The sequence below is a fragment of the Trichogramma pretiosum genome, unplaced genomic scaffold, assembly GCF_000599845.2.
Source record: "Trichogramma pretiosum strain Unisexual culture from Peru unplaced genomic scaffold, Tpre_2.0 scaffold106, whole genome shotgun sequence".
In the NCBI taxonomy this organism is placed as follows: domain Eukaryota; kingdom Metazoa; phylum Arthropoda; class Insecta; order Hymenoptera; family Trichogrammatidae; genus Trichogramma; species Trichogramma pretiosum.
Genome location: NW_019641619.1, coordinates 313,734 through 329,409, shown reverse-complemented (window position 1 = coordinate 329,409; position 15,676 = coordinate 313,734). Strand labels below are relative to the sequence as shown.

The 15,676-nt window shown below is 38.1% G+C and overlaps 1 protein-coding gene across 1 annotated transcript in view; it reads right to left on the bottom strand.

The window, feature by feature from the left end:
- The window catches only part of LOC106657089 (protein furry), a 31,445-nt gene extending 20,110 nt beyond the window's left edge, over positions 1-11,335 (bottom strand). The window contains exons 1-19 of the mRNA XM_023458796.1: positions 11,064-11,335; positions 10,698-10,766; positions 10,578-10,619; positions 9,955-10,125; positions 9,278-9,462; positions 8,592-9,209; positions 8,364-8,501; positions 8,067-8,301; positions 7,587-7,990; positions 6,776-7,508; positions 6,535-6,705; positions 6,279-6,468; positions 6,023-6,199; positions 3,798-3,944; positions 2,434-2,604; positions 2,206-2,355; positions 1,866-2,035; positions 1,001-1,427; positions 756-919 (exon numbers count right to left, since the gene is read on the bottom strand). Coding sequence (XP_023314564.1) covers positions 756-919; positions 1,001-1,427; positions 1,866-2,035; positions 2,206-2,355; positions 2,434-2,604; positions 3,798-3,944; positions 6,023-6,199; positions 6,279-6,468; positions 6,535-6,705; positions 6,776-7,508; positions 7,587-7,990; positions 8,067-8,301; positions 8,364-8,501; positions 8,592-9,209; positions 9,278-9,462; positions 9,955-10,125; positions 10,578-10,619; positions 10,698-10,740 — 4,336 coding nt within the window. The 5' untranslated portion in view covers positions 10,741-10,766; positions 11,064-11,335. The remainder of the gene's footprint in view (positions 1-755; positions 920-1,000; positions 1,428-1,865; positions 2,036-2,205; positions 2,356-2,433; positions 2,605-3,797; positions 3,945-6,022; positions 6,200-6,278; positions 6,469-6,534; positions 6,706-6,775; positions 7,509-7,586; positions 7,991-8,066; positions 8,302-8,363; positions 8,502-8,591; positions 9,210-9,277; positions 9,463-9,954; positions 10,126-10,577; positions 10,620-10,697; positions 10,767-11,063) is intronic.
- Positions 11,336-15,676: the final 4,341 nt, after the last annotated feature.

Genomic DNA, 15,676 nt, shown 5'->3' with positions numbered 1-15,676 from the left:
CCCCCCCCCCCCTCCCCCTCTACACTGTCTCACATTTGCCCAGACCCGAGGACCTGTGGGGCAAGGGAAACCTGGGGGTATACGCAGTGCATATGCACTACACCCGATTTTACGATAGGAACCGATTTTGCGCAAAAACCTCCTTTATTTCAAAGTAAAAACTAAACCCGTTTGTCGAAAGGTCGATTGTTAGTTTTTTATGAGAACTTGAAGTATTTTATTGCATGTCAAATTTGATGTAGAGCAAATATGTCTACTGCAGAGCTTAACTTGATAGGATGATTGAACGTTACTAAAATATTCTGTACTGTAGTATCTAAATAATCCTTGTAAATACTGTTATTATTTTCAAGTTGTTACAGAGATGTACACTCTACTCAAAATTTTTATTACATTTTTATCAAACTCTCAGTTTCACATGCTCATTTTACTATAAGAGGCTTTGAAATAATCTACTCTTCAAGTCATATAAAAAAAAATTGATACACCATCCGCAATTAGGACTCGAGCCGAAGGAAAGCCAAGCGAACGCGAAATATCGCTTGTTTTTAATGAAGATCGATTGTTGCCTCTGCTTATTTTTCATTACAGTTTCTTGCAACTTCGAATTTTTTCTCGTAACTTTTCTTGTTATTGTTGCAATTAAAGTTACGTTAACTTTTTACTTTCTTTGCCGAATTGTGTTTCGTTTACATTCGTAACTTCGAAAATACATACAATCAAAGTATCGAGTTAATTATTTTACGTGTACTCACCGATATCTGCATCGGAAGCGGGTAAAGATCGAACGTTGCCGAAGAAGCGCTGATCGAGAAGCTGCAACAGTTGAAGAGCCGCATCCTGCACGGCTGCTCTCGGGCATCCCGTATTCATGAGGGTCACGTTGATTATGCTCGTGTAATGGTCGCACGGATATTCGCTGTAGAGAGAAAAAAAAAGAAAAACATGACGTAAATCAATGAATGCGTAATAATCTTTTATAAAAAATATCTTCGCTTACCGAGCGCTGAAGATAGTGGCGAGCGCTAGGAAGCATCCGTCGGCGACCTGGGGCGATCCGGTGTAGCAACGGTCGACCACCCAGTCGAGAAGCGCGCCTATGTCCGAATTGCCCTCGAGCAACAGCACCACCGTCTCCCTCGCCAGCGTGTATATCTTCTCGTCCTTGCTCGCGAGCAACAGATCCAGCCACTGATAGAGTATCGAGCCCTCCTCGGACAGGCTCGGCGGATTGAAGCAGGCACCGCAGCAGAGCAAGCCGCTCATGGCTTGCAGAGCCGAAAGTTGCAATTCGGTGCACTTCTTCTCCTCCTCGCTGGAGAGATTGACGTTGGTCAGGGGTTTGCCGTACGGGCCGGCCCAGGTGGCGAACAGAGCGAACAGATTCCGTCGCAGGTCGCGTTTCAGCAACGCGTGACAAGTTTCCACTGGTAAGAAAAGGGGGAAAAAATTGCGAAGGGTCAAACGTCGATATCGATTAATGAGTCGTTTGCGATTTATAAGTTTAATACGCGAGACGGTAAAAAGCCCGGAGATCGCAAAGAATTTTCTTTTTTTTATTGCGCGACAGCAAAAATACATCGCACAAGCGATACTTCGTTTGTGGTGATTTCGCGAAAGCTTTTATAATTCGTTTCGCTGGAAATGGCTAATTAAAAGTTAAGCTTTACATACACATAATTTTTTTCCTCCCCCGTTTGAAATTCAAATATTATGCCGATAGCTGTTAACTGATCAAACATTCTCTAAAAAAAAGCCAATACAGAGGGGTTTTATCTTTCGAATAGATGACTTTAATTATTGAAATAACTTCGGAAGAAGAACACGAAAAAAAAGACGAGGAGGCCAAATTGTATCAAACTTACATGAAAAACTTTTGAGCATTTTGCTGATAAAATTGCAAAAATGCAACTTAATATCGCGCACGGCCGGCGCTTCTTTGTCCGATTCGTTTTCCAGATACAGCCGGGCGCCGTCGATGTACTCGACGAAGGTCGGATGCAGCGATTGTGTTTCACGATCGAGCACCGCTGGGCTGCAGAGGAAGAAGAAAAAATGCAGGATAATAGAAAAAAAAGGATTCTTTCATTAAGTTACCCATCTCTCTCTCTCTATATATATTAAATTTTCGCAAGACTTTACATAGAGAGAGAAAGGTAATGAGTTTTTATCGTGTAGCGCGAGGGGATCGGCGGAAAAACTTACCAAATTCCGAACGTGCCGTACTCGGCTATGAGCTCGAGCACGCGGACCAATTGTAATCGCAGCGCGTCGCGTCTCCTTCGCCGGCGCATATTTTCCTGCTTCCTGTCGACGGCCTCTCTGATGTACGGCACGAGCTCCTCCATCAGATCTCTACATTAAAGTATATAAAAATACAAGATTTCTTACATACATTCTTTTGACAGTTAAAAAATCGAACAACAAACTCACTTCAAGGCATCGGAATTCACTTTCCCGATGGCGTTCACGGCGGCATCTCGTACGTCGATGGTCTCGCATTTAAGCAGCTGCACCGTCAGCTTGTACAGAGCTGTGGGGCTGGCGTTGGTCCCGGGTGACTTGTTGTCGCCCCGCTCGGCAGACAGGCTGTCCGGTGAGGAACTGTTAAGAAAAATGACAAAAAATAATAAATAAACGAAACGTATCCGAGAGTGTTAACGACAACAATCGATATCGTGTAAGTATAATACTTTTATTGGCTCAGAGAGATTGATGTATTATACACAATTATTATTACGATGTGTGGTTTTCTGCGAGTGTGCGTCCTTTTTTAGATATTGAGGGGTGTTTATCTATTTATACTGAATATACAGAGGCAGTGCGTGGAAATGTATTTTCAACGTAAAAATCTCTAGCCGTTAATATAACGAGCGACAGGACGAGAGAATAGAAATAAATATTATTGTCCCTTCTTGTGTGTGTAACACCTCTCCGTCCACTTGAACTCGCTTACGTTCCAACTTTTGTTTTAACAAAAAAGTAATTTGGTCTCTCTGCACATGATACATTCGCAAGTACACCCTTTATAGAATATGCTATAAGAGGCAAATAGTTCTTTCGAATTCCATTATGTACATACAAAGTTACATGCGAATAGGTATTTAATTGAAAAACTAAGAGTGTAGTACTGTGAAATGGTATAGGATACAAATCAAAAAAAAAAAACGACAACCTCGTCTTTTATGTACCTGCGATTGAAACTCAATCAAAATTATTGCAACGACAACAGTTAACACGCAGTACACACTCACTAATACATTTTAATACACAGTGTGCTTACATTAACATAATAGCTACGCTACGATGACAAATATTTTTTTCACCATGCAACCTTCAAAGATCTAAAAATAATAAACGTACAAAAAAAAATTTTAAATGAATGCATTATGAGACACAAATGCTTTACTTACAGAGTCTTCTAGGAATTAAGATTCTATTGTTTTAATTAAAAAAAGCGTTTTAGAAAATATGAATAAACTAAAAGAGTGAGGAAAATATTTTTCATGCGTGTGGACCAAGCTGAATTAATTAGAAAGTTAGTTCAAGCGTAATGTTAGTACAGAGATGATATAAGTTTACTCAAACAAAACGTATTATCGATCATTTCTCGTTTGTACATTGCTATCAGTTATTTAATCCCAACAACCACAAGCTATAGCTCTGTGTAAACAGAGCAAGAGTGCGCGCGTGAAGTACGACAGTACACTGTTTTTTTGCGGTTGTTTTTTTTTTGTTGTCTCAACAAGTTGCTTTTGTATCTTTTTTTTTGCTTTTTGCTTTTTTTCATAGCTCACCTGGTTCTCTTATGCCTGGTGTAGATGCCAGATATGGACGGCACGGAAAAACGGCCCGGCAGGGTCTGGGCCCCGCCGAGATTCTCCAGGCTTTGACTCAACTCCTTACTCATGCATGTAATACCAAAATCCACCGTATGCTGACCGCTATATTGTTTCAATGTTTTTATTTTTACGAAACATTTTTTAATTTAAATTTTACCACTATGATGGTGGTGAGTTATGTCTAATTTCCATCGATTTATGAATGTTTGAAATTTTTCTGTATGAATGTAACATTTTTTTGCTACGACTGCGTTTTTAATTGAACGTACGGTATTTTGTACGTATATAATCGTGATATTGACATTGACAAACTTGAATGTACTATAAAAAATTAAAAAAAAAGTATACAAGGGTGAACATGCCAATTGCAGAACGCTTAAGTTCTAAATTAAAATTACGTACGGTATTGCGCAGCGGATTAAAGCATAAATTAAAATATCAATGGATCGAGTAATATTAACTACATCTGATTTTCTTTACAAACTCATTATTATTATTTATTTTTACTAATTTCTTATTTTTTTTCTAATATCCGGGCAAAGATTATTGTTTTTCTCCTTCGGTTCTTGACTAAGCTATTTAATACTTATTTTACATTGTAAATAAAATACTTCATCAGCTGAATAATCCGGGTTCTAATTTTTGAAGTTTCAAATTTTATGCAGTGGACGAGAAATTCGAATCAAGCCGATTAACGGATTATACGAGTCTGCCAGTTTACTTTAATTGTAAAAAGTACATTAATGTTGAAGTCGTATCAAAGTTGTTAGAACTTTTTGTAGTTAATAATAATGAGTTGAAATAGTTTATTTATTTATTTGTATCCCAGATGCTGAAATTGAAAAAATGGAAAAGAAAAACAATTGCGATAAAGTCGTACGCGTAACCGCTAAGAAAAGCTGCTAAGAATTATAAATATGCTGAAATCTACGTTTTATAACCCAAGGAATTGAAAATTATCCAAATTTGTATGCCACACAAGGCCCGATTCAACGCTTGCTTTTGAGGTAAAGAGAAAATCATGTAATGAATTCAAAATTCCAGGAAATCATTGATTGGATTTCCTTTGTCAAAGTCGAGGCTGATTTTCACAGTCGAACAAATCCACTTTGATTTCAACCAAGAAAATACAATAAATGTGAAATTTTAAATGCATTCAATTGAATTGGAATATTTCATAAATTATTCAACATTTATTGTAAATAAGAGGAAAATCAGAGATTTTTTCCTAGAATCGCGCTGCTGCAAAAATCTTAACAATTATGTTCATTTTAAAGCTAAGAATATTTTCTTGCAACTTTCATATTCTTAAATAATTAAGAGTACTATGAAAAACAACCTCTATCGAACAAAGTTAAAAATTTCCTCAAGTGTCCGGTAACTAGCATGTTTACCTATTATCATGTCGCAGTTAGTTTTAACTAAACACACGATTAATGAATATCAGTTACCCCACCTTAACCCATTAAAGTAAATTTTTCATTTTGTATCATGGTTAAAATTTTAATTTTTAATTTTTATAGTTAATATGATATTATGTAAAAAATACGCGGAGTTCCTCGCGCACCAGTTGCATGCTAAATTTTTTAACATTTCGTCCGAGAAACAAGGTTTTTATAACACTAAAAAGTTTTAAAAAATCGTGTTTCGTACACGGAATGTTAGAGTATCAATAGTAAAATCTCATTAGTGTTTAAAATAATTGAAATTATTCAAATTATTAATTTTTCGGGTTAAAATTTTAAAAATATTAGAAAGCAGCTAAGATATAGAAAAAAACCATGCATTTGCAAAAAAGAAATTACTACGCAATCAGGACCAAAAAAGATTTTCATTGTTACTTATCGATATTTTGTATAATGGATTATATACCATGCTTATTCTACAAAAAAACATCTACAGTATCAATGGTCGTGAATCGCATTGTAGCGTTTGGTCAATGTTTCAAATCGTTTTTTAGTTTCAAATTATCAACAACATGTAAAATATATTTGATAAAAAAGAATTAATTAATTTAAAAATTGAAATATGTAAAATTACATTTCATAATGACAGAGCTCATAATTTTATTGTAATAATAAAAAGAAAGACATTTATCACATTGCCCCTACTACGTGTATGTATATAAATATATTTCTTTACATATAACACATGCAGTGCATACGAATTACACGACTTACCTTAGACTGAGATCTGGGCTAGCGCAACGTATAACCGGACTTGGAATCGCAGGTACAACTCGGAAACCGAAGGTCAGATAATTCTTCCAGACGTGCATGTAAACGTCTCTCTCGTTCACAGGCTTGCGAGGCGCCGTCGAGCTGCGCAGGAGCGAGGCTCTATTATCATTAACGGGTCTGCGGGATCATAAAAAATGTTTAATTACAACACGTTGATTAAACAAATTAAATGAGTGAATCGTAATTAGTTACTTACGTAGGATCAACTACAGTCACTAGAGAGTTGATTCTGTTGAATACAATTGGCCAGGAGTGTTGGATCGCATTCGGACAAAGAGTCAATACTCTATCTTTCTCCAAAAATGCAAACAAACAACTACTCCAAGGATCGGTTCCGTTTAGATTCAACAAAGACGAGCTTTTTGTACTATTTTCATCGTGAAATCCTGAAGCAAGAGATATGATTTAAATCACTCGAACATTTGAAATCATTTCAGTTTTATTGAATTTACCGGCCGTCCATACGCAGCTACTTCGGTCGGCGATCCATTGTAAATCGACATTGGGCGTCGACGCGGCCGCAGCTCTTTCTGCCGGTGATAGCATGTGATTATATTTTTCCAGGACTTCAGGACAACATGCATCGATCACGTCGATCACTGGCTGATCGTCTTCCAAGCTAGCTGCAATTACAAATTTTTAGTCAGCATCTGTACTAAAGCTCAATCGTATCAATCACAAGCTTATTCTTACCGAAAGTCTTGAGCAGTAGTTTGATTTCTCGTAAAATGTGGACGGACAGTCTGCGCGGATAAAGTCGACAATTGCACAACATAACTAGAGCAAAGCCTTCGACTAGATGAAACACGCCCGTTATCGGCTCGACTTTCTGACCGTCGGGCCGTTTGTGTCCGGGGCCGTTCATCGCGCTGGTGTCGTTCATACCGCCTCGACCAACCAAACGAGGATCCACTTGCTGCTCCTTGGCCTTTGCGCTAGGATTGGCAAGAGCGTTTCGCCAACAGGTGAGCAGCTGCAAAAGCATTCGCAGGCCGTTGTCCAGTAACTGACTAAATGTATCCTGCACGTCGCGAACGAGAAACTGCGTAAATCCGAGTATCACGTCCTGGCGCCAGTCTGGGAAATCGAGTACGAGAGTCTGCAAGCTCTGGTAGGCCAGAGCCCGGAGTTCTTCGTCGACGTGAACCGTGAGTCGTGCCAGCATGTCGACCAACTCGGCACCGGTCATGCCATCGGGTATAAGTCGAGGAACCGCTGCCACGCAAGTACGAAACAGATCGATACGAGGCTTGCGTTCGCCAGAGAGCATCTCGTCCGGTTCTTTGTTCAAATTTTGCGTATTGGTCATCATCAACGGGCGACCGTAATGCGTGTCGAGGGCTCGTAAGATATCCACGAAGACCCGACGCACATGTGGGTAGTAGGATGATATGCCAATACTTCGGGCTGTATCTTCGGTCAACATCTAAAATAATTAAAAAATGTTTTTAATAAAGATTGCCAGATATTAAAAAGTCAAGATGAGAAATCAAAATTGACCTACTTTGTTAAGATACGTCTTTTTAACGCGCATCGTATTACCACTGGGCAATACACCCATTGTCCTGGGCATCGGTGGTTCGCCCTCTTTCTGCTGAAGACTGTCGGCGACGACGAGAAAAGCTCGCAAGCCGATGCTCATGCGCTCCGGTGTCAAAATGATTTTGAACGCCCTGCCAACAGACAGAAGATCGAAAACGATTTCGCGCATAGCAAAATCTAATCTTTCTTGGGCTATGAATTGTATGATTTTGACGAATATGTTGAGCGGCGTGTCACGCGGCACAACCGCTTTGGAGCCCTTCGGAAAGAGTGAATTGACGATACTTTGCAGACGGCTTTGCGTGGCAGAATTGCTTTCGCACTTGATTCGAATCATATAAACCCACAGTAGTCGATATAACGCCTCTAAAATATTCAAAATCTTAATGAGTTTTTTGCTGCTATTATAAAAAAAAAAAAAATAATGAAAATTAATACACACCAAGAGCGACTCGACACATTTTTGGGTCGCGATTTTTCAAATGAGATAGACACATCGCTAAAAAGGTATGCCAGGATTGTAAGAAAAATGTCTTTTGACTGACACAAAGTAAACAAGTAACTAGAGGAAAGATAGCAAGACGATGCTTGTTTTTCGTGCACATATCCAATGTAGTAGAGTACAACATTTCAACGAAATTTTTCAGACAAGGAACATTGACTTCATTCTTTACAGCCTATACAAATAAAATTAATTTATTATCTTGGTATAATGGAAATATAAGAGTTTGTTACGTACAGCTGCAACTGGCACTAAGATTTCAACGAATAATCCTGCAAGGGCATGCTTTACATCTTTATCCTTGACTTCTAAAAAATACTGAGCACATTCTTGCATAAATTGAAAAGATGCTTCAAATTCTTCAATAGGTACCATCTGAGAAAAAATTGTTTTCGAAATTAATTTTGTAGCTTTTATGAAGTTATTAAATATTTGTAGTTCTTTTTCAAAAAAATAAATAAATACCTTAACTCTGAAGAATTTCATACCCATGAGTAACGAAATTATGCTCTGAGTGGTATGTGGTCCTGGCTCTTTAGCTCGTAATTCTTTAAGTTCTACCATGAAACGTTTACGAACAGACATGAACCTAGATTGAGCAAGAACACCAATTACTTCAGCATATAAATCTGCTATAATATGGATGTTTGCTGCATTTGGTTCATTTTGAATCCCTTCTCTATATTTAAAATGCTTAAAAGAAATGTTTTCGATGTAGGTAACTAAATCTTCATGTCCTGGATGAAAAGGTAACTGCTTCAAAACTTCAATTAATACTAAACAAAATATAAATTCCACAGCCATATCTCTTCTTTCTTGAAGTAGATCTGATTCACTTTTTTCTACTGGTTCTACATTTCCTGACACAATTGTATACATTATTCCTTTTCCTCTCTGATCTTCTTTTACAACACCAAGTTTCTTCTGATCAATTCCATGGTCTGCGAGTTGACGTTCATACCAATTAAAGAGAGCACGTAATATAGAGGGTAGACAATGTTCAGCAACAGTTCCAAAAGCTGATAGCAACTGGTCGAATTGAGTATCTTCACCTCTTTGTAATACTTTTGAGAGAGGTTTTTCCTGAAAATTATATTACATTATGAAGTAATAATAAAAAAATTTAATAAATTGATTGTAAGTAAACTAACCACTTCAGTCATAACAGCCTCCATTTTTTTCTCTGCCTGAGTTGTAAAATCTGCAAAAAGTGATCTCATCACATACTCTCCTGGTCGTAAATCCATTTCTTCAACTTGTTGAGGTTTTATTGTTTCTTTTTGAGCACCCCAAGGAAGCACAGTTGTTATTATGCTGACTCTACTAGAATTGGATTCTGAAAAAATTTCAAGTCGTAAACAAAAATATTTTCATAATATTTTAAATTCAATTTTTTTTATATGCGATGATATTTCTAAAATGCTTTCAAGACTGCTGTTACATGATAATTTATTGCAATTATATTACCTAAGAAGGATGTATCTATATAATTTTTTTCATTTGATAATGATTAGATTATTGAATGATTATCTCAATATTTGAAGTTTTTATCAGTATTACGACATAGTTTGAAGTAGTTCTATTCTTTCTGATACTTTTTATTGTTAACATGCAAAGACAATGTATCTATATGCGCAGATGACTCATAAAAAGCCATTTGGTTTATCATACTAATATTTTAATCTATACTCTTAGGCAAAAAATAAAATAGATATAATTTTTAACTAACAATTTTGAAAAAGTATTTTATCTATTAAAATTTATTCATAATCTTTTTTTTCATTTAAAAGCTATTTTATAATTCCTTAGCTTATGATGTTATACACACCATGACCTGATGCAATGGTGCTAGAAGTATGAACACTAGCTCCATCACTGCCTTCACCTAGACCCAAACCATGAGTCAATAACAGTTCTTGACATGGCCCCAAGAAACTACTTGACTCTGTAGTTCCTTCATCGAGACCTTCACCTTGAGCTACTCTTGAATCAGCAGATTCTGTAGTCACATGGGATGATTAGAAGTAGTTAATTATCTTGTAGTAGTTGGTAAAAAATGTGGAGAAGGTTGTAAAACATAAATTTAAAAAATTTTATAGCAACAAAAGGAATAAACTGGTAAAAAAAAGTAAAGAATTGACACTTTTAAATTCTACACAATAGAGCGAACTAAGAAATGAAGCCCCATTTTGTAGCGAACAGTTGCCTGCAATAGGCCTTAACTTAATTACATTAAGTTAGTACCTGACTTTGACCGTATGCTACAGTATATATCTAGTAAGATATACAATAGATAGATATATTCAAAGATAAAGGGATATGAAATTCATGCAACTTTTTTCAATATGGAAGAAAAGTAATCATGAAAAGATGTTTTATGAAAATATGATAAAACTGTAATGTTGTGTACAAAACAATGATAACTATATTTAAATTAGAGAAAAAACATACCATTTGCAACTCCTCCATCAATAGCAGGTTGATTGTCATCTCCTAAAAAAACATAGACAAACTCTTAGGACTGCACCAATTAAATTAAAAAATCAACTACTAAACAAAAGGTTTACAAACCTTCAGCCATATTTTCAATGTTTGCCTCTGTGTCAGGCAACATTTCTCATCTAAACTGTCATGCCATTTCTGTAACATACATTTATTTTTCTTAGAATTTGATTTCACCAAAGAGTTAAGAGTTAAAATTTATAATGATGGTGAGGCTTTGAACTATGATAAATGATTTCAAATGGTATATCTGATTGAATAGTACACATTTTTTAGCATTATGAACACATGAAAAAACTGAGCTGTCATAACAAATATTTGATTTGTTTTCATAGACACTGTCAAATGATGACTTTCATACACGGAATCTCTAATTTTTTAAAATCGATTCAATCACGTATCGTCATAATCAATAAAAGAAATTTAAAAAATTACACAAGGATTAGCTTCAGCAGAAACCGTTTGCAAAATAATCCCCTAAACAAACGTAAAAAATAACGTCCAAGCACACGTTTTTCTCTGACTTATAGAATTTTAAAAATCAAAAAGTTCACTTTTTCCACTATCAAAAACGTAAACTTCGCAGGATCGAAGGGTTAAACGAGAGCCGGCCCATGAAAAGCCCAACCGAATGTCAATCGCGAACTTTTGACGTTAACGCTCGCGGCTCTGTAAGTGTCAGCGCGAAAGTATCTCGAATTACAGTTATATGAGGCCATAGGCACACACGCACACGGTCTATAACGAATATGTTGTTGTATACACAACGACGACGACGAGTCACCAGTCGATCATTGGAGCAAAATAACAAAAAAAAAACCAGCAACACACAGATTCAACAACGTTATAATATAAGTTGGTAAATATTCGCTCATCCGAGCGCCGAGTCGAAGATCCCCACTCACATCTTCGAGTCGCGATGTTTTTCATTCCATAAGATCACACAATCGAACGTTAAATTCGAATCGGTGCTCTCCTTTATGTGTGCGTATATAAACGATAAAAGCACTGAATTGTCATGTATATGTCGACGTGATACGTCGAGCGACGTAAATATTAAAGCTCTCTCTCTTTCTCTCCGGAACGATAGAATCGTGCTGCTGCGTCGTCTGTCGTGCGTGTGTGCCGATGACGGATGAATGCAGGCTATGGTTAACGTCAAAAATTCGAACAAAGAGTCGTGTGCGCAAATTTGGAGGTTAAATATTACATTTTGTACCCATAAAAAATAGGAGCTGAGCTCTCGGTCGGAGCAACGGTCGATGACTGTTGGTCGCTTTACATTGGATCACATTGAATTGAACTAGGCTCCAGCCGCAAAGCTGACCTCCGAAATTCCGCGAATGATTTCTCTTCTTTTTTGCGAAATACGTCTATCTCTCTCTCTCTCTTTATCTCGCGGTCGTGCCGAGAGACGAGCCAAAACTCCGAAATCGCGCGTGTACGAGGTGCAGAAACTCAGGCACGCACACACGTACGTTTAGATAGCAATAAGTACGCGACAATTTTCGCAATGTGTGCGTACGCCTTAATCAAGAGCATTTACCGCTACTGCACACAAACACATATATATGCACATAGACGCATGATGTGTAGCGCGCGAGACTTAGGCGGCTTATAGCGGCTGAGTCATATTATAACTTTACTTGCATATAATATACCTATATATAGATCATCGTATACACAAGTACGCGCGCGGGTCTTGGGTTTTATTTGTCGAGCGTACCGAGCGTACAGTACAGCAGCTGGGGCACGGTCTTTAACGATGATAATAATAATGTACGAGTATAAGATACGTATCGCAACGATCGGAGCGTCATTCAAGATTTTGCACGCATTGTTCTTTGTTATTGTTGTGTTCGTAGTAGGCGGCAGGAGCAGTCGATACGTGTAATAAGTAAGGCACGAGGTACATATCGCAATTCGGAGTTTTGCTGCTCGGCTGCTCCCCGGTAATCCGTTGACAGCGCATAGGCGAGTTTATATGCATTAAGAACCGCACCGACTCGGGGCTCGATACGTCAGTTATTGTAAATTCGCCATTTCAAAGCTTGAGCAGAGAGCTTGAGAACTTGCGCGAGTGCACCAGCGATGGCGCCACGCATCGCGATACACGGGCGAAATAACCAAGTGTGCGAAATCGATGTCTGTGTGTATAGGTATTTAAAGTACGTTTAATTTTTGTCGGTTAATTGCTGGCGACGCGATGAAAATTTCAGCTCTTCCAAAAATAGGTACTATCCAATTTTCATTGGAATAATGGATGAGAAAACGATATTATACCGACAAAATTAAAATACGATTGTGGAAACGAATTGGAAGTTCGTCGAGCCTTTTATATATTAATGGGGCATTGCTCCATTGATCGCGTCCACTCCTCGGCACCTTATTAAAATGCCGTTCGCGTGACGAAGTCGCGCACGCACGAGACGCACACGTGCTTATGATATGTACGCGAGCTGATGCTGCCGATGCTGAGGTCATTGAACCGTATACGACATAAAGTGCATATGGATGCGAGTTTATCCAAATTTCGCATATGGCGTTTCATTGATTATAATTCTACACTAATATTGGTGATGATCGAATTTAAGATGATCCTTTTTTATACGTATCAATATTCGAAGAAGTCTCGAAAATCATCTCGCAGCTGCACAGTCCTCGAAAGTACTTGTAATACAGCCGGCTCTTTTCCTATTTATCATCAAATCGCAGACGCTAATTTCACATCGCCGTATATACCAACCTTATATCGACAATAATAAGTATATCTGCCAAGCTTTAAAATATAACTCTCTCTCTCTCTCTCGAGTGCGCTTATACACGCGTGCCATGCGCATGTATAACAATGCGGAAAGTCCGTGAGCATTAGCTTCTCGCGCTATGTGTTTACGATTTTAATCGACATGTGTATTTTTAAAATACCAAAACTCTTGTCTGTACTCTGTGTATGTATAGCGGTCATTTGTACTTGCGCAGCTAATCAGCTGTTGCTTGACGGATGGGTGTACGTGTGTGTGTGTGTGTACTCGCGACAGCAGCTGCATTTAAAGTCATTTAACAGACGAGCTATTTATGTTCAAGCTATGTACACGAGCGAGAGCTTACAAAATTATGTAATCCGTTTTTGGTTGTGCTTTTTTGACGTTCGTGTATAAACGCACGAGGCGTCGTTTCTACACTCCCCACCACCCCTTTCCCCTTTCCTCTTCTTCTTTATACAGTGTCCATTGGACCTTTATTTCGTTTTTAGGGGGCTCTCGACCACGTGCAAACCGAACGAAAGTAAAAAAAATTAGCAAAGCCCCTCTACGAGTACTTTTGTCATTCGTTTTGAACTTGATAGTCCTCAGTCGAAGGCCCCTACATTCGAAATGTACGTAGAAGCACCACGTGCGAGTCGCGTTGAACTTTGGCGCGCGCCACCGCCAACGGTCTGCCGAGCTTGCGCAAGCTCCAAGACTTCAAGAGCGCTATTATGTAGCTACTGCTGCTGCTGCTGCCACTGCTGTATGGTCGAGCGGCCTCGTGACCTTCTTTTAGGAGATTTTTTGAGAGAGAAAGAGAGCAAGTTGATAAGAGTGGCTTATGACAACGGTTACTTGTATTCTGTATTTTCGTTACTCACTTGCGTTTTACCGTGCTTTTAAGAGGAATGAACATTTTTTACGCATTTCTATTTTGGCTCTCGAAAAATAACATATAAAAAACAATTGAAAATAAAAATGAATGAATAATAAGATGAAAATTTAAACATGTAACGCTCGATAAGAAAAGACATCTCGAAATAATTATGAGAGTAATACAGATTGCACAGAGATGAACAATTTTTTTATTCGATCGTCGCTTAATCGTCACTCAATTATCAAAAAAGCAAGAAGAGCTTAGAGGAGAATAAAAGACAAGTACAAGGTAAAAAAGCACGACGTCGAAAAGACGTTCATCATATGTTTGATGCACGACGAACGACTAGAGAATAAGAGAAGACGAGAAGAAAAAGAAGAAGATAGCGACGCGGCGGCCTTGTTACTGATTTCGCCCAGCGCGAAAACTATTTGACCCATAAACCTTGCTCGGTTCTAATGTTTTCTTCGCGCTCATCCCTTGAGGTTTTTTTTTGCTTTTTGGCTCTTTCGCCACGAGGAGTCAAATTCGCTCGATGTCTCAATTCGATCGATCGGGCCGTCTCCTCGTAAATGTCGAATGACATAAATTCGATCTGCGGAATGTACAGAAAAAAAAATTAACGATCATGCTTCGACTTTACAGGGCTTTCGATCATCGTCGACTCATTTATAACGCGTACGCGCGAAAGAGCGAAAAGAATCGCGTCTCGTCCTTCTCTAAAATTAGCGGTGCATTATTTATAAACTATTGCCATTGCCGTGTGCATGCCTATACAGAGATACTAACATTCAGCATAATTTTCTAAAACTTTTCTAAAAATATCATCATTTTTTCTCACCTGTATTTACGTCTAGGATATATAGCATTATTAAAGTGGAGCTTGTAAAAAATAAAAAAAAAGTTCTTGGCGCTGCGAGATGATCGCTGCACTTGTGCCTTATATGTTTCATGTGTATCTGTTACGTAACGGTAAATCGATCGACGACGCGATGATACGTACTCACTGCAGCTTATATAGTTTTTCGTCGTCGTTTCGAAGAGAGTCAATGCTCAAAAAAAGAGGACGCAAAAATGGTAAAAATGCAAAAAAAAAATTAGTTTTATTATTCAAGTAGTATATTCAGAATAACAAGTGCGGGGCAGATACATAAACCCAGGGATTTGTATTTGTGAAAGACGTTTAGTTTTTAGATGACGTAAAGACGGCCATCGAGGAATGTCTTGTCGGGTTTTCTCTAATCATCGATCGCAAGTTAGAGCGAATGTGCTGCACACCGCGCGGCATAAATATCTATATAGGTACATTCATGCAAGCTCGGCGGAGTTTGTGCTTTACATTACAGCAGCGGAGCAGCTGTGAGCGGGTCGCGCTTGCGTGCATTTCTGCCTCACACAAACACATACACAAACGCGATGCAACT